This window comes from Ochotona curzoniae, unplaced genomic scaffold (genome assembly GCF_017591425.1).
Source record: "Ochotona curzoniae isolate NIBS_2020 unplaced genomic scaffold, NIBS_Ocur_1.0 scaffold_4506, whole genome shotgun sequence".
In the NCBI taxonomy this organism is placed as follows: Eukaryota; Metazoa; Chordata; class Mammalia; order Lagomorpha; family Ochotonidae; genus Ochotona; species Ochotona curzoniae.
In genome coordinates this window covers 4,666,510-4,689,368 of record NW_024467119.1, presented here as the reverse complement: position 1 = coordinate 4,689,368, position 22,859 = coordinate 4,666,510, and the positions used below count along the sequence as shown (strand labels likewise).

At 57.5% G+C, this 22,859-nt stretch overlaps 1 protein-coding gene across 2 annotated transcripts in view; it reads left to right on the top strand.

Annotated features, from left to right (window-relative positions):
• The window catches only part of SCFD2 (sec1 family domain containing 2), a 276,472-nt gene extending 255,593 nt beyond the window's left edge, over positions 1-20,879 (top strand). Inside the window, exons 6-9 of one of the 2 annotated variants that reach the window (XM_040966515.1) lie at positions 9,077-9,222; positions 16,377-16,511; positions 18,943-19,062; positions 19,750-20,879. In XM_040966515.1, the coding sequence (XP_040822449.1) occupies positions 9,077-9,222; positions 16,377-16,511; positions 18,943-19,062; positions 19,750-19,842 (494 nt within the window). In that variant the 3' untranslated portion in view covers positions 19,843-20,879. The remainder of the gene's footprint in view (positions 1-9,076; positions 9,223-16,376; positions 16,512-18,942; positions 19,063-19,749) is intronic. The other variant, XM_040966516.1, reaches the window with a different exon arrangement.
• The last annotated feature ends 1,980 nt before the right edge of the window (positions 20,880-22,859 follow it).

The following is a 22,859-nucleotide window of genomic DNA, read 5'->3' as shown; positions in this document are numbered from 1 at the left end:
GTGAACCAGCAATGGGAGACCGTCTTGATCTGTCCTGCTCTGTAAATTTGCCTTTCCAATATAAATAAATAAATAAATAAATCTTAAAAAATATATGAGGTAGGGCTCAGCATGGTAACCTAGTGGCTAAAGTCCTTGCCTTGAATGCGCCAGGATCCCTTATGGGTGCTGATTCTAATCCTAGTGGTCCTGCTTTCCAACCAGCTCCCTGCTTGTAGCCTGGGAAAGCAGTCAAGGACAGCCCAAAGCCTTGGGACCCTGCACCCATATGGAGACCTGGAGGAAGCTCCTGGCTCCTGGCTTTGGATTGGCTCAGCTCCAGCCATTGCGGCCACTTGAGGAGTCAATCAATGAATGGAAGATCTTCCTCTCTGTATATCTGACTTTCCAATAAAAATATATAAGTCATATATATATATATATATATGTATATAGTAAAAGCCCCATCTCTTGATGCCCCTGCTTTGGAGTCCAACTCCTGTTTCTGTAAGCAGCCCCTGTCACCATGACCCCGGACCCCAGGGACGCCTCTGGCCGGGCCCCAGCCCATCTGCACTGCTGGCTGACCAGGCCCCAGGAGGGGAGAGGCCTACTATGTGGGTCCAGTGATTGGCTTGACTATGGAAACAAAGCCCTGGTGTTTCTGGCTGGCCTGGGCCCCTTGGTGAGACTGGGCCAGCCTGGGAATGGCGCAGCAGGCCTCGCTCAGGTTCGCCCACCTCCTGCTCTTTCACGGAGCCCTGCTTGTCACAGCTGTGCTGTAGGCTCCGGAAGGGGCTCAGTGTTCGAATTAGTTGCCCTCCATACCGGGTCACGTCTGGTATCCTCTCTCCCATCCCAGGCCACCTGGCCTGGAGTCAGTGGGATTGTTGCAAATGCAGAGTTCTCTGAACCTGGGTGAGTGCTGCAGATCCCTCTGACCCTGGGTGAGGGGGTGCAGGTCTCTGACCCCGGGTCAGGGGGTGCGGGTCTCTGGCCACGGGTGAGGGGGTGCAGGTCTCTGACCCTGGGTGAAGGGGTGCAGGTCTCTGATCCCAGGTGAGGGGGTACAGGTCTCTGACCCCGGGTGAGGGGGTGCAGGTCCCTGACCCTGGGTGAGGGGGTGCAGGTCTCTGACCCACAGGCCTGTGTGTGAACATGGAAATCGCAAGCACTTTGTTAGTCTTGATTTTGTTGACATAAAGTTTTGAGAGGTAGCAACTAATTAACACACCATAATTACATTAATCCAGATACAACTAAATGAGACAGAGTCCAGTTAAAATTGCAGAGTGTTACTGGTCACCCGGAGCAGCCGGGAGGACCGCAGCACTGGCGCCTGCTCATGCCCAGCTCCGCCTGGCCATGATGTTTTGCTGTGGAGGCCCTTTTATACTCAGCCTTTCCGTTCTTCAGATTGCCGCTCCCGGAGAGTATTCTCGGGGTGCCAGAAATGAAGGCTACACGTCCGACCTCAGACCGCCGCTTGGGGCTCCTTCAGGTGCATCAGAGGGCCGTGGGTGCACGGGAGGCCTTCCTGGGGGGAGCTCAGGGCCTCCCTGCGGCCCCCTGGGGTGCTGCAGCTTGAGATGTGCACCCCAGAAGCAGGGGCTGAGGGAGACTGGAGCGGGGGGGTTTCAGAGGTGGCCAGGCCGTGAGGGCATTTCCACTGTGAGTGCGGTGGGGTCCCCAGGAAGGAGCGTGACTGCAGGATCTTGCACCATTGACCTGCTCCCCAGGTGCGAATAGCAGTGGGGGGTGGGCTAGGTCAAAGCCAGCAGCCCAGAGCTCTAGCTGGGTCTGCATGTGGGTGGGTGCAGGGCCCGGCACGTGGTCCATCGCCTGCCACCTCCCAGGATGCGTTAGCAGCAAGCAGCTGTCAGAAGCAGGGCCCCAGCACTCTGACTGGTGTGCTGGTTCACTGCTCTATTGGATGCAGGGGTCACAGTGACGGTTAAACCACTGTAACCAAACACCTGCCTCCCTTCATCCTAGCGCGTTCCGCATTAAAGAGTGCCTCCTTAACTATGTAAGGAAATCTCATTTGCTGAGGAATCCTCGTAGAACAAAGGGCCAGGGCACTAACATATTGGCAAGGCTAACCTGCTTGTTTTGAGCTGTCCACAGCTGCATTAGAGGGTCACTACTTGTGCCTGGGCTGCTGTGCCAGACACCAAGTAGTTCCTCGCCCCACCAGTTCCTGTCCTGGAGCTCTGCCCGACTTGCCAGCCAGCAAGCTGGGATGCCGGGCCTCTCCGTTGCTTTACCGATGCCATTATTCCCAGAACTGTTGGCAGCTGTAAGAAGCCAGCATTCCGTTTGTACTTATGGTTTCCTACCATTGCTTGCAGCAGGAAAACACTCAGTCTGAGAACTTCTTTTTTCCCCCATTGCCAACTCTCAGCTTCCATCAGCCAGGCTAATGCTGGCAGGGCTTGGCTGATCGGTTCTGTGCTGCTTTGCAGAGGGTCCCTCATGAGACTTTAATGGAATCAGCACGTTGTCTCCCTGGCTGCTCTCTCCCTGTGTGTTGTCTCCCTGTGTGTTGTCTCCCTGGCTGCTATCTCCCTGGCTGCTGTCTCCCTGTGTGTTGTTGCCCTGGCTGTTGTCTCTCTCCTCTTGGGGCTGGCCTGGCTCTGCTGATATGCGATAGTTCTGCCGAGGTTTGATTGTTTCTGGGTGAGCATTCTTTCACAAAGAGTCTTTGGGAAAATTCAGCAAACTCACATTAATACATTTTCTTCATAACCCAGTTGGAATTATTCCTAAAACAGTGATTAAATGGGCAGGAAAGCTGGAACTCAAAAATGGAATTCGATTTTGAATTTAAAATAGATTGAGAAGATGAATCAGTGTGGGTGCAAACAGATGCTGAGACCCATGTGAACGCTGAGGACCCTCCCGCAGGCTGACTGGCTGCGGCATCCCTGCAGGTGGCCCAAGCAACTCCCCTGCTGCAAGGGAGGCCCTTGTCCATGGCCTGGCAGACAGCTCACATACTTAGTCCCCACAGTCCCAGGAGGAGGCCCACTACAGGAAGCTAGGCGTCTCCAAGCTTAGTGCGTGTCTGCCATCTGCCAGCCCCAGAGCCTTTGCTCTTGCCCTCCATCTTGGCGCCTCCATCTTGGTGCTCCGCTCAGCTCACACTGGCCTAAGGCTGGCACCTGAGTCCTGCCCTGTCCATCCCGCAGCCTCGCTCACCCTCCCCTGTCCCTTGGCTGGGCACTCAGAAGCCAGGACCGCCAAGGCTGGTAAGCTGGCCCCTGCACAGTCGGGAGGGAGGAGGCACAGCTTGTTTCCTGTAGCACACAGTTGGACCTGCAGGGCCGAGTGGTCAGCCCTACCCTTTCCCGATCCCACTGCTATCCGCTCTGTGTTCGGAGACCCTTGACCCTGGGCCTCTGTTACTACTGAGGGAATGAGCTACTGAGTGAGCACTGCGTGTCTGACACCCAACAGATGTGAACAGGAATCAGTACTGCCTAGTAAGTACCTGTTGAGAGGAGGGAAGATCCCCTCACAGCCAGTCACTAGGCACGGTGACTTGAAATCTGGATGTCTGAAAAGATCAACTCAGCTATTTCCAGAACACACGGGCCACGAGGACTATGGGTACTCAGTGGGCACACTGCTGGGGAGGGCGGACCCTGGGTCACAGGTGCTACAGGCCTTTCCAATAAAAACATAATAAAAATAAATCTTTAAAAAAAAAGATTTATTTATTTGTATTACAAAGTCAGATATACAGAGAGGAGGAGAGACAGAGAGGAAGATCTTCCATCCGATGATTCACTCCCCAAGTGAGCACAACAGCTGGTGCTGTGCCAATCTGAAGCCAGGAACTTCCTCCGGGTCTCCCACATGGGTACAGGATCCCAAAGCATTGGGCCGTCCTCGACTGCTTTCCCAGGTCACAAGTGGAGAGCTGGATGGGAAGTAGAGCTGCCAGGATTAGAACCGGCGCCCATATGGGATCCTGGTGCATTCAAGGCGAGGATCTCAGCTGCTAGGCCATGCCGCTGGGCCCAACGGGTAACTGTTTAATGCAATAACTGTTCACTATGCACCTGCCACGCCCCAGGCACGAGCGCTCATCAGGGAATCTTGGGCTCAGCAGTCATTAAAGCACCCCAGTGACCCATCAGCCACGCATGGCTACCGAAATCCACTGTACTTGAAGCTAAGTGAACGCTGAGCCACTTGTCACCTCTGCCAGCCTTCGGGTGCTCACTGCCCTGGGAGACCAGCAGGCCACAGTGGAGCTGTTGACATCTCTGTAGAGGGCTCTAGCTGCCAACTGTTGGTCATGCCCCATTCAGGGACATGAGCAGACAGGACTTCAAGCAGCACATGGAAATGGGTGTTAGGGAAAAGCAACGTGTAGATGTCGCAATGTTTGGTCCCAGAAGAATTCCTCAAACACCCGATGTTCCCTCTCGTGTGTGCACTCTGTGGGGCATCTTCCACTCAGGCCACTTGCTGCATCCTGCACCGGTGCCTTTAACCACCAGGTCACAGGTCAGCCACAGGCATGGCAGGTCTGTTGCAGGCAACCTCATCCTCGGTTCTCACCATAGTAACCAGCCATGAGCATCCTTGGGCCCCGCATCTCTGTGCATTTCCCCAGCTCTGCTGACACAGGCTCACAGGCCCCATCGTGAACCTGCTGACACAGCCTTGGCCGGGCCAGGCTTTACAGGAGCCCCGGGAACTGCAGCGTCCAGCCCTTTTTTATAGCCTGCTAAACCAGACAGTCGCAGCGCCTGTAGACACAGAACCCCAAAGCCAGGCCAACAGCTTCCTTCCCAACAATGGTGTGTTCTGAACCTGGCCACATGTTCCCTTTATGAGCAACCCCCTCCTGGGTGCCCGGCCCCGCCAGAGGCGCCAAAGCCGTGGAGGGTCCGGGAGCCGTCTCCTGCCTGTGAGCACACAATGCAGCCCTTGTGGCTGTTCGGGGGTGGGGGCGTCTGCGGCTGCGCACACACTGGCCCTGAACTGTCGGCACCATCTTTCCTGTTGGAGGAGGCGAAAACTGGGTGCGCAGACGGCATGGAGAATCAGTCGCACCCCAGCTGGTGGGGTTTTTGTCCTTAAGGTAACTCTGCAGTCGCTCAGCCGGGAAGGAAGTGTGAAACCAAGGCCTGGCTCAGCTGCTGGATGCTCATCCAGCTGTCAGGCCACGGCATCGGTACAGCTCCCGGCTCTGCCTGCGGCCTCCAGTCCCCCTGCAGCTCACCCTCCATGGGGATCAGTGGACAAGCCACCCTGCCCACAAGCAGAAGAACCTTTGCTCACAAAGCTCCAGCTGCCTCCAAGACAGGGTCCTGTGTGTTGGCTGTGACTAGCTAAGACTGCAGGGAGTGGGAGAGACACTTCCAGGAGCTTCAGTCAGGGTCCTGCTTGGGCCAGGTGAAGTGCCCACCTGGCCTGCGGCCAGCGCAGCTCCTGCCCCCAGGGAGGCAGTTGACCCTCTGTGGTGTCTGAGTGTCTGCACCTGTGTTTGGGCCCACCCTCAGGGAGCGGATGGAGGAGAATAGCGTCTGTGCCTTCCCCTCCTGGCCGCTGGCCACTGGTCTCAGTCCCTGGACTGCGTCTGGCCCGGAACCCTCAGCAGACACCAGCAGATACCTCAGGGAAGTTTCAGGGGGCCTGGTTGACTGGGAGCTTAGGTTTCAGGCACAGCTGGGCTGGTGGGGCAGGGACAGGTGCGGGGAGCTAGGCTTGTGGCAGACAGCAGGGGGCCGGGCCTTGGGGTGTGCCTGCCCCTGGGGGCAGAAAACCTACTCCACTTGCTCTTCTATTCTTTGGAAAGACAAAAGACATAAAAGCAAGATTCAGCCAATAAGCTTCCCTGTTTTTCTTTGCTTTGTTTTCAAAAACACCAGAAAACGATCCCCTATGACTAAGCAACTAGCCTTCTCCAAAAAGATATGGGGGAGTCCACCACTTGCAGAGTTTCCTGCCCGCCCTGCCAGGCTGGAGCGCTAGAAATGGCACGGAACAGATGCAGGACAGACAGTGCCCAGGAAGCCTGGCAGATGAGGCGGGACACTCGGTCTCTGGCTTCTGTCCTTTTCTAGAAGCCGACAGCAGCTCTGTGATGGACACAGGGTGGTGATGGCATGGCACGCCCAGGGAGGGAGCCCTCACACCCCCCACTTGCTCCCCTGTACCCAACTGGCATTTCTGGAATCAGATTTGACCTTTATTTCCTAACACCATGTCTTCTTGGGCCAGCCACTTGTTTCTCTGCTTCTTGAATTAAAGAAAAAAAGGGGGGGTGGGGCTTAAACCTCCCTGTGCAGTAGGCCCGGGGTACTATTTTTAGAATGAGCAGCCAGACTGGCGTGGATTGGGATTGGAGAGGGGCGGGGCTGTGGAGCCACGGTCTTGGCCTCATTCCTCTGGGGGCTGACCCCTCCTCCCACAGCCTTCCCAGGGCTGCAGCGTGGGAGGTGACAGGCTCCAGGGCTCCTGAAAGGCATGGACACAGCATCTGTTGGCCCTGCCCATTGGCCCCAATCACTGTGCCTTGACGGGGCGGGGATACGAGGTACACAGTTCACAGTCCCCGCCCGGAAGTCTGGTGTCCCACATTGCACCCTCCCTACCACATGCCTGACATAATGGCTTCTCTGCCTCGTGCTTCCTCTTCTGTTCTGACAGTCAAATCCACGTCACGTCTCATGGCTGCTCTGCCACCTCACAGATTCACACACAAGGCAACCCCTCTAGGTCCAGCAAGGCCCGAGGGGGTTGCCCATGACCCTCTGAGTATGAACACTCACTGTGCCAGGGACCTGGGGGCAGCACAGAGCTCATCATATTGATGCCACAGGCAGACAGGATGGGAACGTGGCTGGGAAGGCTGGTATGCTGCCCCCCTGGGGGAGAAACAGGGTGGGCACACACACCTGCATCCAAGTGGCTGCGTGGGCACTTCCGCACTTGCAGCAGGGCAGTGACAGGGGGAGAACTCACCTTGTCCTAGAAAATCATGCAGCAAAGATCCAGGACCAGCTGTCCACCCCACCCAGAGCGGAAGAGCAAGTTCAGATGCCTGCATCCCTCATCAGAGTGCCAACCCCCACATCTGGCTCCAGGTCCTGGTCACAACTTCCTGCCAAGGCCAGCGCTGGGGGCAGCAGTGATGAGAAGGTGACTGGATTCTTGCACGCCCCCCCCCCACCATCACAGGGAAGATTCCAACCAAGATCCTGGCTGCCGGCTGCCACCGGGCACAGCTCTGTGGGCACTCGGGGAGTGAGGGAACCAGAGCACAGATCCTGGCTGCCAGCTGCCACCGGGCACAGCTCTGTGGGCACTCGGGGAGTGAGGGAACCAGAGGACAGAGGCTGGTGCTCTCTCTACCTGTCAATCTCAAATGTTTGGTTAAAAAAGTTCAATTTGTACGAGGCTGCAGATCTGGAGGAAGTGGTTTGCTGCCCTGGAGTGTTTTTCCCGATGACAACTGATACATACACAGATCGTATGGCATCAGTAAAGGATGCACCAAATTGTCTGCGGAAAATGGAATTAAAAGAAAGGTTTACTTTAGTCCAGAAATTTTAAAGATCCATGCGTATAGGGGATTTTAAGGTCATAGAAGATCTCAGCACGGTGGCCCAATGGCTAACTCCTCACCTCACGAGTGCCAGGATCTTATGGACATCGGTTCATGTCCCAGCTGCTCCATTTCCCTTCCAGCTCCCTGCCTACGGCCTGGGAAAACAGTTGAGGACACCCAAAGCCCTGGAGCCTTGCACTCATATGGAGACCAGGAAGAAGCTCCTGGTTCCTGGCTTCAGAGTGGCTCAGCTCTGACCATTGCTGCCACTTGGGGAATGAACCATTGGATGGAAAATCTTTCAGTCTTTTTCTCTTCCTCTCTGTAAATCTGCCTTTCCAGTAAAAATAAATCTTTAAGTAAATGTCATAGAAAGTGCACGTTGTTTAAAAATTGCGTGGATTTTAATTTTTGCAAGAAAGGAAGAAGAGCCACCTTGTTTTAATTCCATTTTCCATGAGCTCCTTGAAGCCCCTCATGTGGGTCGCGACGATGCTTCCTGTGTTCAGCAGACACCTTCCGTTACAGCGTGAGCCTGCGCGGCTCCTCCCTCCGCTCCCCTCATCCACACCCGCCAACACAGCTGTGACCAAGGACAGGCAGTAAGAGCTGAGCGGCTCTGGTCAGGCTGGGGCAACGCGCAGCAGCACAGCCTGCTACACAACAGCCTGGGACTCCTCCACAGTTCGAGGCAGAGGTGCCTGTGGCCTGGCAGGCCTACCCCAGGGATCTACCCAGGAGAAATAAAAACAGGCCTACAGAGAGAGGCTGAGTAAGAGAGAGCTACGGCGTTATCCCCAATACCCAAGCAGCAAAAGCAGCCCCAACACCACCAAGGTGATGGGGAGACACTGTGGCATGTGGGGGAACAGTAGGAAGCGGGGCATGCCAATGCATGCCACATCCCAAATGAGCCCTAACATCATCTCAGAAGAGCCCGCATGTCCCACGATTCCCGTTATGGGAAGTGTCCAGCGCATACCCGACCTGGGGATGCAGGAGGCCCCGTGGCTGCCATCAGGTTCAGGGTTTCTTTTGGGGCCAGTGAAGTGGCTGTCAGGTTGGCTGTAGTGGCCACAAAGCTGTGCAGGTGTAAGTTAGAGCTCAGCTTAGGTGAGAAGCCTCCAGGCAGCAGCCAGGGGCAGGCTACCTGTGGGGGAACAAGTGTGGGCACGAGATGAGCATGGTGGGACATTCAGGGGGCCAAGAAGTGAAACAGGGAGGGAGGGAAGCCAGGGGTGCAGTGGGTGACAGCAGGCCTGCAGGGGAGGACACTTCGGAGCTGTCCCCCAGCGAGATTGTTCCGGCAAGTGTCCAGGCTCCAGCATGTCCACCAAGCTTCCTGTGCAGCTGCGTGTGCCACTGCAGCCAGAGAATGCCAGCAAGACACGGGCTGACAGGCAGGCACGTGGGTGCTGGAGGCATGCTTGGCTACCTTGTACGAGGTTCAAGCGCGGCACCCCAGGGTGGCTGAGCCGAGCGGGGAGGGCTGCTGCACCTGTGCCTACACTCCCTCCTCTGTTTCAGGCTGCGACTCCCCAGTTAACCTGACACCCCACAAGTCCAAGGCGGCCGTGGACGAGCTCTTCGCCACACTGCGGGACGTGGCCGGGGCACGGCGTCTCATGAAGCAGTTCAAGTCTGTCCATGTCCCTGGAAGTCACGCCCATCAGGCAAGTGCCTGCCCTTTCAAAGTGGGGGGTTGGAGGGAGTTCCCCAAGCTGCCGTGCGCTCAGAACTCAGACCACGGCTGCCCCTGGAATTCTGGTCGGCGTCCAGGTAAGGACCAGGTTCCCTCTAGGGCTCTGCTGGGTCTTGGAGCAGATGGGAGCACCAGGCTGCCACAGGGAGCAGTCCAGGGAGGGCCACGCACCTGTCCCACAGCCTTGGGCCACAGCCTGTGCTCGGTTTACTCCAGGTCCCCAGGCTAAGGCCCCACATGGTAGATTAATCGACGCAGCCCAAGTAGACGCTGATCGCTGATCGATGCAAACAGTAAATGCACCCTGTAGCATGACAGCAAGGAAGAGGGCTCTGTGGCCCCGCTGCTGCCAAGGTCAGGGGCGTGACCCCGCCACTGCAGATTTTTCCTTCAAACTCTGCTCTTCAGCCCTGCTGTGCCAGCAGACACCTATACGTCCATCCAGCTTCGTGCTGGGACTCTGCAGAATCCCACTTGGGAAAGCCCAAAGCCAGGCCACCCCGGGCTCCTGTCCCCGGGCTGGCCTGTGCTGCACACCTGGGCTCCTGTCCCCGGGCTGGCCTGTGCTGCACACCTGGGCTCCTGCCCCCGGGCTGGCCTGTGCTGCACACCTGGGCTCCTGCCCCCGGGCTGGCCTGTGCTGCACACCTGGGCTCCTGCCCCCGGGCTGGCCTGTGCTGCACACCTGGGCTCCTGCCCCCGGGCTGGCCTGTGCTGCACACCTGGGCTCCTGCCCCCGGGCTGGCCTGTGCTGCACACCTGGGCTCCTGCCCCCGGGCTGGCCTGTGCTGCACACCTGGGCTCCTGCCCCCGGGCTGGCCTGTGCTGCACACCTGGGCTCCTGCCCCCGGGCTGGCCTGTGCTGCACACCTGGGCTCCTGTCCCCGGGCTGGCCTGTGCTGCACACCTGGGCTCCTGCCCCCGGGCTGGCCTGTGCTGCACACCTGGGCTCCTGCCCCCGGGCTGGCCTGTGCTGCACACCTGGGCTCCTGCCCCCGGGCTGGCCTGTGCTGCACACCTGGGCTCCTGCCCCCGGGCTGGCCTGTGCTGCACACCTGGGCTCCTGCCCCCGGGCTGGCCTGTGCTGCACACCTGGGCTCCTGCCCCCGGGCTGGCCTGTGCTGCATACCTGGGCTCCTGCCTCAGAGCTGTGTCCTCTGCTACTCCCCCCCTGGTCACCCCCACCAGAGTTTCCTGATTAACCATCGCTGTTTCCAGGAGGAGGTCAGCAGGGTCAAGTGCAGACAGTGGACGTTGCTGTTGGAGTTGAGCACCCGTCGGTGCTGCTGGAAGGTGGAGCTGGGGACTGCACCGCCACAGATGAGCCCACCCACCTCCAGCAAAACCCTGCTCCCTGGGCCACAAGGGCCCTGCAGGCAGCCCTTGTGCCTGGCCAAGGGCTCTGTGGAGTCTTGCTTTGCGTGTGCGTTGGGGGCAGGTGGGGAGGGTGGATCCCACTGCAACTGTTACCCGGGACGTGCCTCCTGTGTTCTTCCTTCTTGGGAATGAGAGGTCACCGTAGGTGCCCATTCTTCAGGGCCAGAGAATGTGACCCTGGTAGCCATGTGTGCCCTCAGCTCACCAGCTGCACGTGCCCAGTGCTGCTGGCTGCAACAGCCGTGGCCACAGAGGGGAGCCCAGGCATCTTGTCTGTGGCCTGTTGTGTCACTCTCTCCCTTTGCTCGACCGTGGCCCTCCTCCTGATGGATACTGAGCCCACACTGCCTGCTGGTCTCCTCTGTTCTCTGAGACCCCCAGGTGTGTCCGTCCCCAGGGCCTCTTGCCCTTCGCCCTGGGTCCCAGAGTAACAGGCCCTGCTGGGCCTCGGTGTGGGTAGGGAGGCTGCAGACAGCTGCAATCTCTGAGTGAGGCATCCAACAATACACCATGGAGCTTGCGCCTTCCTGGCCCTGGCACAGATCTCCAGGGTGCGCTCTCTGCCACGCCTCTGGCACATGAACAAGAGTGCCAGCAGCCAGCAGTGCCCGGGGAGGCCCAACTCCTCCTACGCCCGGGGAGATGTGGCTTTCCAAGCCGGCTGTGGCACCGTCTCCATCGGCAGGCCCTGGCTGCCAGCTCTGTGGAGCCCTGTGCTGCCCCCAGCCCCGGACATGCTGGCCACCTTTGTAAGAACAAGCACAGCCTGAGGCCAGGGACACACTGGCTGGGCCCTCTGAACGCCAACCAATTCCTTAGGAATCAGGGGCTTTGCCTTCCCGTGGCATTCAAGGAGCACAGTCCATGATGTAAAAATAATTGTTCCTGCCTGGCTGTGCTGAAGAGGGCCAGAAGAACAAACCCTTTGTCATCTCCAAACCCATCCCTTTCAAAACATGCAAGGACAGCAAAGTTGGTCCTGGTATGGCCAGAAATCAGCAGGCCCTCCTGGCAGTGACATTCAGAGCACAGGCGCCCTGGCACAGTGCCCTCCTGGGGCCCACCTTCCCTGACATGCGAGCTCATTGGCCTCACCAAGCCCCTTCCTCTAGAGACAGCTGTTAGGAGAGTGTGACACCACTGCCCTGGTGCAGACACACCCACCAGCTGACACAGTGGAGCCCTGAGGGAACCTGGGCACTCCCTTTTCCCTTGGGATGTGTAACTGTAACGCGTTTTCCTAGACCCCTAAGAGTCAGGTGCCCCCCAGGCCTGGGGCTTTTGTGCTTGACAGGTATCAGCCGCAACTCGATACAGCTCTGCACAGGCGGTACTGCTGCCATCCTGGAAGCCTGGGAGGCTGCCCCCTCAGCTGTGCAGAGGCTGCTGGCCTGGTGCTGGTCACAGCTCATGGGTATAGGGACGCTGGGCAGGTGCAGGCATCCATAGCTCGGACCCCTCTTCCTGCTGCATCTCACCACTTCTGGCATTCCTCCCTGGGCCCTGCCCTGTGCCGACTGCTCTCGGCTCACTGCACTGCGCCGCCGAGGCTCTGGCTTCCATCCAATATTTATGGTCCTCCCAGCCCTAATGCCCTTCTCTGTGCTCTGGCTCAGCCTCATGGCCCCAGAGTCTGACATTCTTTCCTTATCAGGTTTCCCGGGAAACAGAGCTGGGAAGTTAACCAGAGGTCAGATTCTGCTGCAGAGGGGCCAGGGGGCAAGCTTCATGTGCCCACAGCTAGCTGCACGCTGGTCATTAAGGAAATCCCCCATTAATGATTCAGTCCAAGGTTAGTGGTGTATCTGCAGCTAGGATTGTGCTGGGGTGCTGGGGCGGGGGGCCAGACTCCGCTTCCTCTTCCTCCAGGAGCACCCCTCCTGCAGCCTGAGGTCCCTTCACAGCTCAGTTGTGGGTTGTGACAAGTTCTGGCCAGGCAGCTCCTGAAGCCAGAGACATGCAGGCCGGGCTGGTGAGCTGCCCAGTTACTCCAGGGCTAGGCCCAAGCTCTCCAATGCAGGGCACTGATGTTGTGGGCCTGGGGGAGCCGCTTGGGGCAGGGAGCTGGGGTCACTGGGTGACAGCATAGGTCCACAGCCTGTACTGCCAGCCTGTGCCACATTGCTCACAAGCATAGCATAAGTGACTGGCAAGGCGAGGCCAGAAGGAGTTTGGCAGTTTCCTTTATAAAGCAGAGCTCTCCCACCTGCTGATTCTCTCCACAAATCCCTCCATGTCCAGGGCTGGGCCAGCCTGTGGCCAGGAACTGGGAGCTCCATGCAGGTCTCCTAGCAGGGCAGCCGGAACCCGAGTGCCAACCGGGTAGAGTCTGTGAGTCCTCTGAGTCCTGCCCCACACCTGCCTGAATGCCAACTGGTGGGGACTTTGGTCAGGAAAACTGAAGAACTGGGAACCATGGGACCACCCACCCCCTGGCCCTGTCGAATACTGGAGGAAAACAAGGAGAGGCCTAGGGTTTGGACACCTGTTTCCGTCCACTAGTACACAGCACAGGCCGCCCAAGCAGCGTCCAGGAGGAGGCGGCCAGCGATCTCCTCAGTCAGCCCCAACTAGAAAATCCAAAGGAGTTGGCCCAGCCCTGTTTATAGCTGGGAAAGTCTACACCAACGCCAACGCTCTGGAAATCTAGGAAATGATTCAGTTACTTTTGTCGATCCTTTTTTCAATAAGGAATCTAGAGGGAGTTCCCTGTTGCTGTCTTTAGGAAAATCCCTCAGCTGCTTTTATGGTTTTTACCTAATTTTAGAAATTTAGTTGGAAGGCAACAGAGATCCCCCATCTCCTGGTTCACTCCTCGGATGCTCTCAGTGGCCAAGGCTGGGCCACACCAGAGCCTGGAGTGGGAACTCCATCTGGGGCCCCTGCAGTCCCCAAGGGTGGCAGGGACCTACACGCACAAGCCAGGCTCTCCTGCCGCCCAGGCTGTGCCTGAGCGGGGAGGGGCATGAATGCCAGTACAGGACGCAGGGCCCGCGTGATGGCCTGACGCGCCGGCCCACAATCCCGGCCCCAGCGACTTTGTAATGAAGATCCTTATTTCATGGCTTATGCTCTCACTCACAGGTAGAATTAGAAAAGGGGAAGATGTGCCAGTGGCTTAAGCAGCGAGGTAGTTTCTGGGATCCTGGGAGGAGGGGCTGCTGTTAGGCCCTCCATCGGGGGCGGCGGGAGAAGCAGGTCTCTGCTCACACAGCCCCCATCCAGTCCTCCCGCAGTGCGGCCGGTTGGCTGGCGCCCACTTGGCTCCACAGCTCGAGGCCAGAAGGAGGGCTTGGAGTCAGGGTCATCTCGTGCCAAATCATTGCCAAGGGGAAGGTGCCAGTGAAAGCTGCCCCCTGAGGGAAGCAGTGCGTTACAGGGCTGTGCCAGGGGGTGAATTACCACGAACAGGTCGTCCCCTGCTCCGTGTGATACATCTGCTGCTGTCATTTCTGTGGGATTTTTGTTTTTGGTGAAGGTTTATTAGAAAGGCAGAATTACAGACAGAGAAGGAAAGAGAGAGATCTTCCATCCACTGGTCCACTTCCCAAATGACCACAGAGGCCAAGACTGGACCAGGCCAAAGCCCAAAGCCAGGAGCCTTTTCTGAATCTCAGATGTGGGTGCAGGGACCCAAGAACTTGGGTCACTTTCTGCTGCTTTCCAGGCATATCAGCAGGGAGTTGGGTCAGAGATGGAGCAGCTGGGACTCAAACCAGTGCGCGTGTGAGGTCCTCACACTGCAGGCTCGGCTGATGGTGAGTTATTATAACCACTATTTTCTAATGAGACGAGCAGCTGTGTGTCCCTGGGAGGAACGCGCAGTCGGCGTGCTTCATGTCAGAAGTTTACTGTTTCAAGTAGCCAAGATGTAAGAAGTCATGGATCAGAACAAGATTTGGCATTGGGTTTCTGGGGCTGGCACTGTGGTATGCCATCACCTGCTGCCTGCCATGCTGGCTGCCATATGGGCACCCGTTCCAGTCCCGGCCACTCCTCTTCTCACCCAGCTCCCTGCTAACGCACCTGGGAGAGCAGCAGAGGTCAGCTCAAGTCCTTGGGCCCCTGCACCCACATGGGAGACCTGGAAGAAGCTCCTGGCTTCAGCTTGGCCCAACCTGGCTGTTAGAGCCATCTAGGGAGTAAACTAGTGGGTAGAAGATCTCTGTTCCTTTGCCTCTCCATCTCTGTAACTCCCCCTTTCAAATAAAATAAAATAAAATAAAATAAAATAAATCTCTGGGGAAAACAAAGCTGCCAGGAGTCCTTTGTTACCCTTGCCTGTCTTGTCACCTGGGACTGAGTGTCACACCCTTGCCTGGCAGCTGGGAGGGAAGGTGCAGAGGGTTGCTGGTGACGGCTCCCTCCTGGCCATCGCAGAGCCGTGGCTCATGTGGGCACCCCCGCTGTGCTCACACTCCGCTCATGAATGTCATAGTTTGCATCCACAACAGCCAGGGCTGGGCCCGGGGGAGCCAGGAGCCCTGGGTCTCGCATGGAGGTGGCAGGAGCCCAGCACTAGGCTCACTCCTGCTGCTTTTCCTAGGCTGGCAGCAGGATCAGCGGTGGAGTGGCCGGGAGCTAGCTCCCATGTGGGATGCTGGCATGACAGGCTGTGCCACAACACTGGTCCCTACCAGCTTTATTTCTAAAATACCTTAAGTGAAAAAAATAGGAATAAAGGGAAAATGCCAGAAGTGAAGGCTGGGGACAGTCAAGTCACAGCTTTGGCTGATGTGGAGAGAATCAGCATTGGGAACAGGTTGTGTCTCAACAGCGCCATTGGGGAGCCAGCCACCGCTGCTGTTACTGCCCACTCTGGGGCTGGCAGCAGATGTGCGTGGTGAGAGCAGGAAGACCAACAGGCCAGCGAAGCAGGCGGGAGGAACTTGGCCACAGCCACTAAGGAAGGGGTGGGGCGAAGCGAGCTCAGCAGGAACACAGCCCAGGAGGCAGCACGCTCGGAGAGGGCCTCCCCCTGCTGCTGAGACCCAGCACTGTGCAGCCCACTGCCCCGACCTCCGTCAGCTTGCTGTCATCCTCAGAGCACCTGTGGTCCCGTAACACGTGCAAGCTGAACTCTAGAGGGGCTGCCTTCGCTCACATGTTGCCAACACACCACAAGTTCCTAGCAGGAGGGAGCATGAGTCCAAGGGTGTTACTAGACACCGTGGTCACATCGCAAGCAGGTGAAGAGGACACTTGGCCTTCCAGTATGCTGCTTGCAGAAAATGTGGGCTAGCCAGCTGAACCACCATTTGCAAGGCCAGCATTCCAGTTTGAGTCCCAGCTGTCCTGGTTCTGATCCAGCTCCCTGCTAATGCACCTCGCAAGTCCCAGGTGCTCGGGCCCCTCCCACCCATGTGGACAGCAGCATGGAGGTCCAGGCTCCTGGCTTTGGTGTAGCCTGGCCTGGCTGCTGTGGCCGCTTGGGGAGTACACCAGCTCTCGCTCTCTCTCTATCTCTCTCTCTCTCTGCCTTTCAATTAAATGCATCAATCTTTAAATAAGTAAATACCGATTAAACAAGTAGCCATGCTATGATTATAGCACTGGGAAGGTGTTCGCTTCTGAAAGGTCAGGAGCTTGGCGCAGGGGTTGGGCGGGGGGAGGGAGCAGGGTGGAAGTTCATCAGGGTTCGACTTTACACAAACACACACAGCCCCAGCTGCTGCAGTGTGAGCTCCGCGATGCAGGCAGAGCCACCCCCTCCCCCGACTCACGTGGTGGCCGACTGTGTCCTCCCAGGCATCCTACCGGCCGCTGCTGAAGCAGGTGGTGGAGGAGATCTTCCATCCCGAGAAGCCGGATCCCACGGACATTGAGCACGTGTCATCGGGCCTCACCGACCTCCTGAAAACGGGGTTCAGCATGTTCATGAAGGTACAGTGATGGTGGAGGGGGCGTCCCCGGGGTAACGCTGGGTACCTTGAGTCTTTGTGTTTCACTTGGATTACAAGCAGTCTCATCCAGCTTCCACCCTGCCCATGGCGGGCATCTCTGATCAGGGGCAGGCAGCAGGCAGCAGGTGATGGGCACAAGGCAGACCAGGGCAGCACAGTTAAACACTGCTCTGTGCACCCCGTGTTCACTCCTGACATGAGCCGTCTGTGTGCCACTCCCAGGCGCTCTGCGCCTAAAACACTGTGTGGGGCTGACACTGTCCCCGAATCCGTGGGAAAATGGGCCCTCACACACGCCTCAGGACAAGTGCTGGATCGCTCCGAATAGTAACCTCTGGGCTAGGTCAGGATCGCCACACAGCCCTGCCAGGACACAGTGTGGCATGTCCTGGCTGCTAGCTCTGCTGTGTCAAACAGATGTAAACACGGCTACAGGCTGACCCTGCCCGGCAGTGCAGCGGTCTCAGCTGCCAGGCACTCGAAAGTCACAGAACGTCTCGGTGGCTTCAGAGCGTCTTTGAAATTGTGAATGAAAGTCTACAATAATCCTGACCTTTCCAAGTTCAGCAAATGTGTATTCCAGGAAAAACTTGTCTACCCCGGATGCCCGAGGACACACGCCAGACAGGCAGACTCCTGCCCAAGCAGTGAAATGCTGGCCCGGCCACATGGCTCTCCTTCCTGCGGGACCTGCCTGCTGCTGGCTGTGGCACTGCCAACCACTGCCTCAACATTCCCACCTTTTTTTTTTAAGCAAGTGTAGTTCAACTTTCTGAGCGTGACCAGGGGCTCCTGGTTGAATGTATCTAACCCAAGATCTGTTCAGCAATTCCCTGTTCCCAAGCAGCTCTTGATGGCAGCTCTCTTCCTTTAAAAAAAAAGGAAAAGAAAGAGAAAAAGAAGAAAAGGTGAATTTCATTTATTTGAAGGCAGAAGTCATGGAGGAGAGGAAGAGATCTTCCATCTGCTGGCTCACTCACCACATAGCCACAATAGGCCAGGTTGGGACCAGGCCAAAGCCAGAGGCCAGGAGCTTCATCCGGGTAACCCGCCGGGGTGCAGGGGCCCGAGCAGCTGAGCCGTCTGCTTTCCCAGGTGCAGTAACAGAGAGCTGGATAGGAAGTGGAGCGAGCTGGACGTGGTTTCAGCTTTGTCCCTTGGGCATGCTCATCCTCATCCACTACCTTGGACTAACTCCTGGGGAGAGACCAAGATGGGCCACAGGGTGGTCCCGAGGCCTGAGCAACCTGTCCCAAACAGGGCTGCCGCATTGCCTTGTGCCGCAGTGTGTGACCGAGGGTGTGGGCTGACACCTGTTGCCTCAGAGGGATCTCCTTGGGGCCCTCTGATGAGCGCTCCCCGGGAAAAGCTGGCCCCAGCTCAGGGTTCTGTGAGCAGTGACGTTTGAGGAACCCCAGGGCCACCCAGCCCAGGGCTGCTGCTTCCTGGGCCATGTCCCAGCACCCGTGGTGTTCTGAAGCTCATGGCACAAAGCTCATCAGGAGCAGAAATGTTTTGAATTCTACACAGGCAAAAGGCTCTACTGAGCAAGCATGAAAGACGTGTGTTATTGAAACACCGTGACTGCAGTTTGGTGCTGGGATATTTAGCACCCGGTACACTTGGATTTTCATTCCATATCATTCCATTCCCCCTGAACTTTCTGGAGTTTCTTGGAAAAGAGAAGGGGAGACCCATACCTTGTTTCCTTACCCCACTCCAGGAAGTCAGATTTTTAACTAAAGTGGCCTTTGCCCCAGAAGGAGTTCCTGGGCCGCCACCTGTTGCTGTGGCTCCTACCATTCAATCCTGCAGAGGCAGCGCTCTGAGAAAATGGCCTCCCTCCAGCCTCACCCCTGCTGGAGGCTGAGCTCAGGGAGGTTGACAAGGGTGGGGCTGAGACGAAGGAACATGTGTTTCCTGGCAGCTGTCGGGATCCGTGCCTGCTCCAAGTTGCCAGGGCCCTCACTGCGCCCCAGGCTGAGCTGCTCCCCCAGCACCCCTCGGAGCCTTGGCACTGGCTGGCTCTCCTGCTCACCGCACAGAAAGTGCCATCTGGCCCATGTGCTCAGGTCTGAATAGAACCAGGATGACTCTCTATAGAGACCCAGCCAGGAGGACCTGCAGGGACCGACTCCCAAGGGCCCCTCCACTGCACAGAGTGAGGGGCGCATGGAGTGGACAGAGATACAGGGGTCTCACAGGCATGGTCACTTTTGGTGATGGATGCACCTGCTGGTGTTTGCGTGCGCAGAGCCAGCACATGCAAGGGCAGCATGCCACCAACAACAAGCACCATGGGCTGAGAACATACCCTAATGAGGATCCCTGGTGGGTGATCTCAGCCATATCAGGTGTGAGGCACCCCAGGGGCCCCCACTTTCTGACCCCGGCCACGTTTTGGTTTTCAGGTGAGCCGGCCACACCCCAACGACCACCCCCTCCTGATCCTCTTCGTGGTGGGCGGCGTCACAGTCTCCGAGGCCAAAATGGTCAAAGATCTGGTGGCGTCCCTGAAGCCCGGACACCAGGTACGCAACTCCTGTCGGCCATGGGCACCGGGGCCCAGCCCGGGACCCTGCATGGGGTCTGAAGGGACATGCTACCCTCAAAAGGCCTTGTGGGCAGGGGGCCCCCAGGGGCATCCCCCAACACACCAGGGCCTGGAAGGTAGGAAACCCCTTGGGTAATGAAGTGCTGACTGGAGTCCACAGTGTACGCCCAGCAGGTAGTGGGGCCCCAGCCACACACCCACCCGGAGCCCTACCCTACCAGAGAACCCAGACACCTGCTTGTGCCTGCACACCTGGTTGCTCGTGGCACGCAGAACCAAATGGCATGGGCAGCAGCCCCCTTCAGCCCCTCAGAGGAGCAGGGGCCATGGCTGGGGTCAGATCCCTTGGCACAACACCATCGAGCATGGCTCTGCAGCCCAGTGGCTGGCGCGGCCTCTCCAGGGCCCCAGGCTCCAGTCTCAGCCATCCCCAGAGCACTCTGGGTGAAGTCCAGCAGCCACAGTCCCACTGCCCCTCAGGCCGAGCTTCACAGACATGTCCCTCCATCTCCCAGCTTCCTCACTGAAGCTGCTGCCCTCAGCCTTCTGCTGGCTGTGCCCTAGCCGTGCCCCCCACCAGGGCTGCTCTTGCTCGGAGCTTTGCCATCTGACAGCTGGGATCAGCTTCCCTCATGAGCCCGGGCTGTCTGTCCCCTGCTGGCAGGTGATCGTGCTGTCCACTCGGCTCCTGAAGCCTCTGAGCATTCCTGAGTTGTTGTTCGCAACTGACCGGCTGCACCCAGACCTTGGCTTCTGACCTCTGCAAGGGAGATGGGGACAGCCCGACACCACCGTCGCCGCTGCTAACTGTGGGCTTGGCCAAATTTGCTGGAAGCCACGCAGCGAGGGACTTCACTCAGATGATTCATATTATATTATAAATTACAACAACAAAAAAGTACTCCTTTTTCCAAAGATGCCAGGTTGTCCTTCAGCCGCATTCACTGTCACTCCATTATCCTCTGTGAACCTTGCCCACTCCACCTGCGAGGTCCCGACTTCAGTTAGAGTCTGCTTCCCACCGCTGTCTGTACCAGCAGGCGCTCTGGGAGAGTCAGACCTGCTGTAAACCGACTGTGGGCCCAGCCAGCCTCCCCTGCAGCCAGCCCATGCTGTCACGGGTGGACGGCACAGGCAGGGCCTACCCCTGGGGGCTGAGTCTGCGGGCTGCGCTGGCCCAGCCTGCCCAGCCTGGGCAGGGCCTCCAGGCGCTGAGAGCTGAGCCGGAGACTGGCCTCGCCTGGAGTCCCAATGCCAGGAGCTCCAGCAGGAGTTGGGGTTCCTGTTGTCCAGGTTGGAACCACGCCTCGGGGCCTTGGTGATCGGGCCTGTCCATCGAAGCATCGCACTTTCTTTTTCCCCACGTCTAAGTCCTCTTCCCACCAAGTGAGACCGCAGAGTGGTTCCAAAGAGAGAGCTGAGCTGGACTGAGACGGTGCATGGGTGTTCGGTTGGCAAGAGCTTCTGGCACCTCTGAGCGATGTTGGGCAGCGGTAGACTGGGCTGAAAAATGGCTTCACTTGTGCGGTCATGGGCAGAGGAAATAAAATGCCAGGCAAAGGACCCACAAGTCTCTGCTTCTAGTTCCCTGAAAAACTTTATCATTTCACAAAACAAACAAACAAAAAACCGGGAGGCTGGTCTCTGGGAAGCATCTGGGAGGGAGCAGGCTCTCACCAACAGCCTTGGCCCTGCCCCGCCCCATCTTTCTGCAGTGCAGTAGTCCAGACCTCTGAAGCTGCCCCGCTCTGCCCCTCTAAAAGCCTGACTTTTTTAAAAAAAAAAAAAATTATTTCTTTTCTTTGGAGAGGAAGATCAGATTTATGGAGAGGAGAGGCAGAAAGATCTTCCATTCCCTGATTTACTCCCCAAGTGGCTACAACGGCCAGAGGGAGCTGCACCGATCGGGAGCCAGGAGCTCCTTCTGGGTCTCCCACACGGACACAGGCTCCCAGGCTTTGGGCTGTCCTCTGCTGCTTTCCAGGCCACAGGCAGGGAGCTGGATAGGAAGTGCAGCAGCCAGGACATGAACCAGCACTCAGGGAATCCTAGCGCTGCAAGGAGAGGGTTAGCCAGCTGAACCATTCCACACATTGCTTTCTAAAATTTAAAAATAAGTGACTTGTCATGTGACTTGAGTCTGCATTCATTCATTCACTCACTCATTCCCAATTTAGAGGGAGTGCTGGCAAAGCCACAGGTGCCCTGCTGAGCCACCTGGTGAGTGAGCCAGACGTGCCTCTGGCCCAGTGACACTGCTGGAGTGAGCCATGTGTAATGGCCTGGTGTCTACACAAACCTGACTAACCAACCCCACACCTGGGAATGTGAAAGCTGGGGCTAATACCGTGGTACAGCACGTGAAGCATCCCATCTGAGCGCCACTTCAAGTCCTGGCCGCTCCACTCCCGAACCAGCTCCCTGCTGCTGTCCTAGGAAAGGCGTGGCCAAGTGCTCGGGCTGGAGGAGGCCTTAGCACCAGTGGGGAGTGAAACAGTGGATGGGAGATCTCTCTCTCTTTCTGTTCCTCTCTCTGTAGCTCTTTCAAATAAATCAGTCTTTTTCAAAAAGAGCAAGGAAAGCCAGGGCTTGGCAAGTGCCCCCTCCGGGAAGGCTGGCAGAGAGCATGCCTCCCGCTCTGCCCTGTGTGTCGTTCAGGTGTGTTTTTAAAGGAAACATCTAATTATGTGTTATTGTGTGACCTTCCCTGTGGCTTTGCAGTCTAGTCTTCTTAAGGAGTGAGAGGCAGACTCCTCGTGGAGAGTAACAAGAGCAGACGTGATCCTGGGCATTCTTGGGCAGCAGTCACCAGGTCCTGGAGGCGCCCAAGGGCCCGAGGCCGCGGGGTGGGAGAAGCACTACAGGCCTGGCCTGCGAGCGTCCATTTCCATCTCTGCGGCTGCTGAGTGGAGGAGCTGAGGCAGGCTGGCAAGTCGGGGAGTCGGGGAGAGGTTGGGGAGAACAGGAAAGAAAGCGCAGGTTTGAATCAGAAGGAGGGAGGCACGGGATAGAGCGCTGCTGGTTCCATGTCAAACACTTGCAATGGTTGGCATGCCACAAAGCCTGAGGCAGGGCGCCCCCGCTCCAGAACCCCAGGCTATGTGTTTGCCAAGCAAGGGGCCTGCTGAAGGGTAGGCCAGGCGCTCCTCTTTGCTGTGAAGAAGTGGGGTTAGGGATAGCACAGGATCGCTACCACTGCCCGGAGCACTGGGGATGCGGCCAAGCATCGGAGGCACATCCATGCAGCCTGCAGGTGTCAGGGTGCCTACCTCCTGGAAAACTGGCCGTGGAGCTCACAGGTGGTGCCCTGGACAAGTGGGTTTTTACTGACTGGACTGGCACATCTTCTGCCCCGACCCTCACAGGCCTCCATGCAAATACAGCTGAGAGGAGTATATGTCATGGAGCCCACTTCCTGCAATGCCCAATGCCACCCAGCGGGTTCCTCACAGTGGGGTGCAAGTCACAGGGATTCCTTAGAGCTCCCCTAGAAACCACTGCCATTCACTCGCCCTGCATTCCAGAGAACGTCCCAGCATTGCCAAGGCTGCCTGCTGCCCAGCACTGCTTGGCCAGGATTTCAGTCGGATGGCAGAGGCACGGTGCCATACGATAAAGATGCATAGGGGCTGGCATCCTGAGCACCTCTCAAATTTAGGACACTGCTGAGGACAAGGAGAAAGAACTTTCTGGAAACAACTCCAGTCAGACCTTAAAAGGGTACAGGCGGGCTAGCTTTGCAGGATTGTCCATTTCCAGATGTCTCAGTCTTTG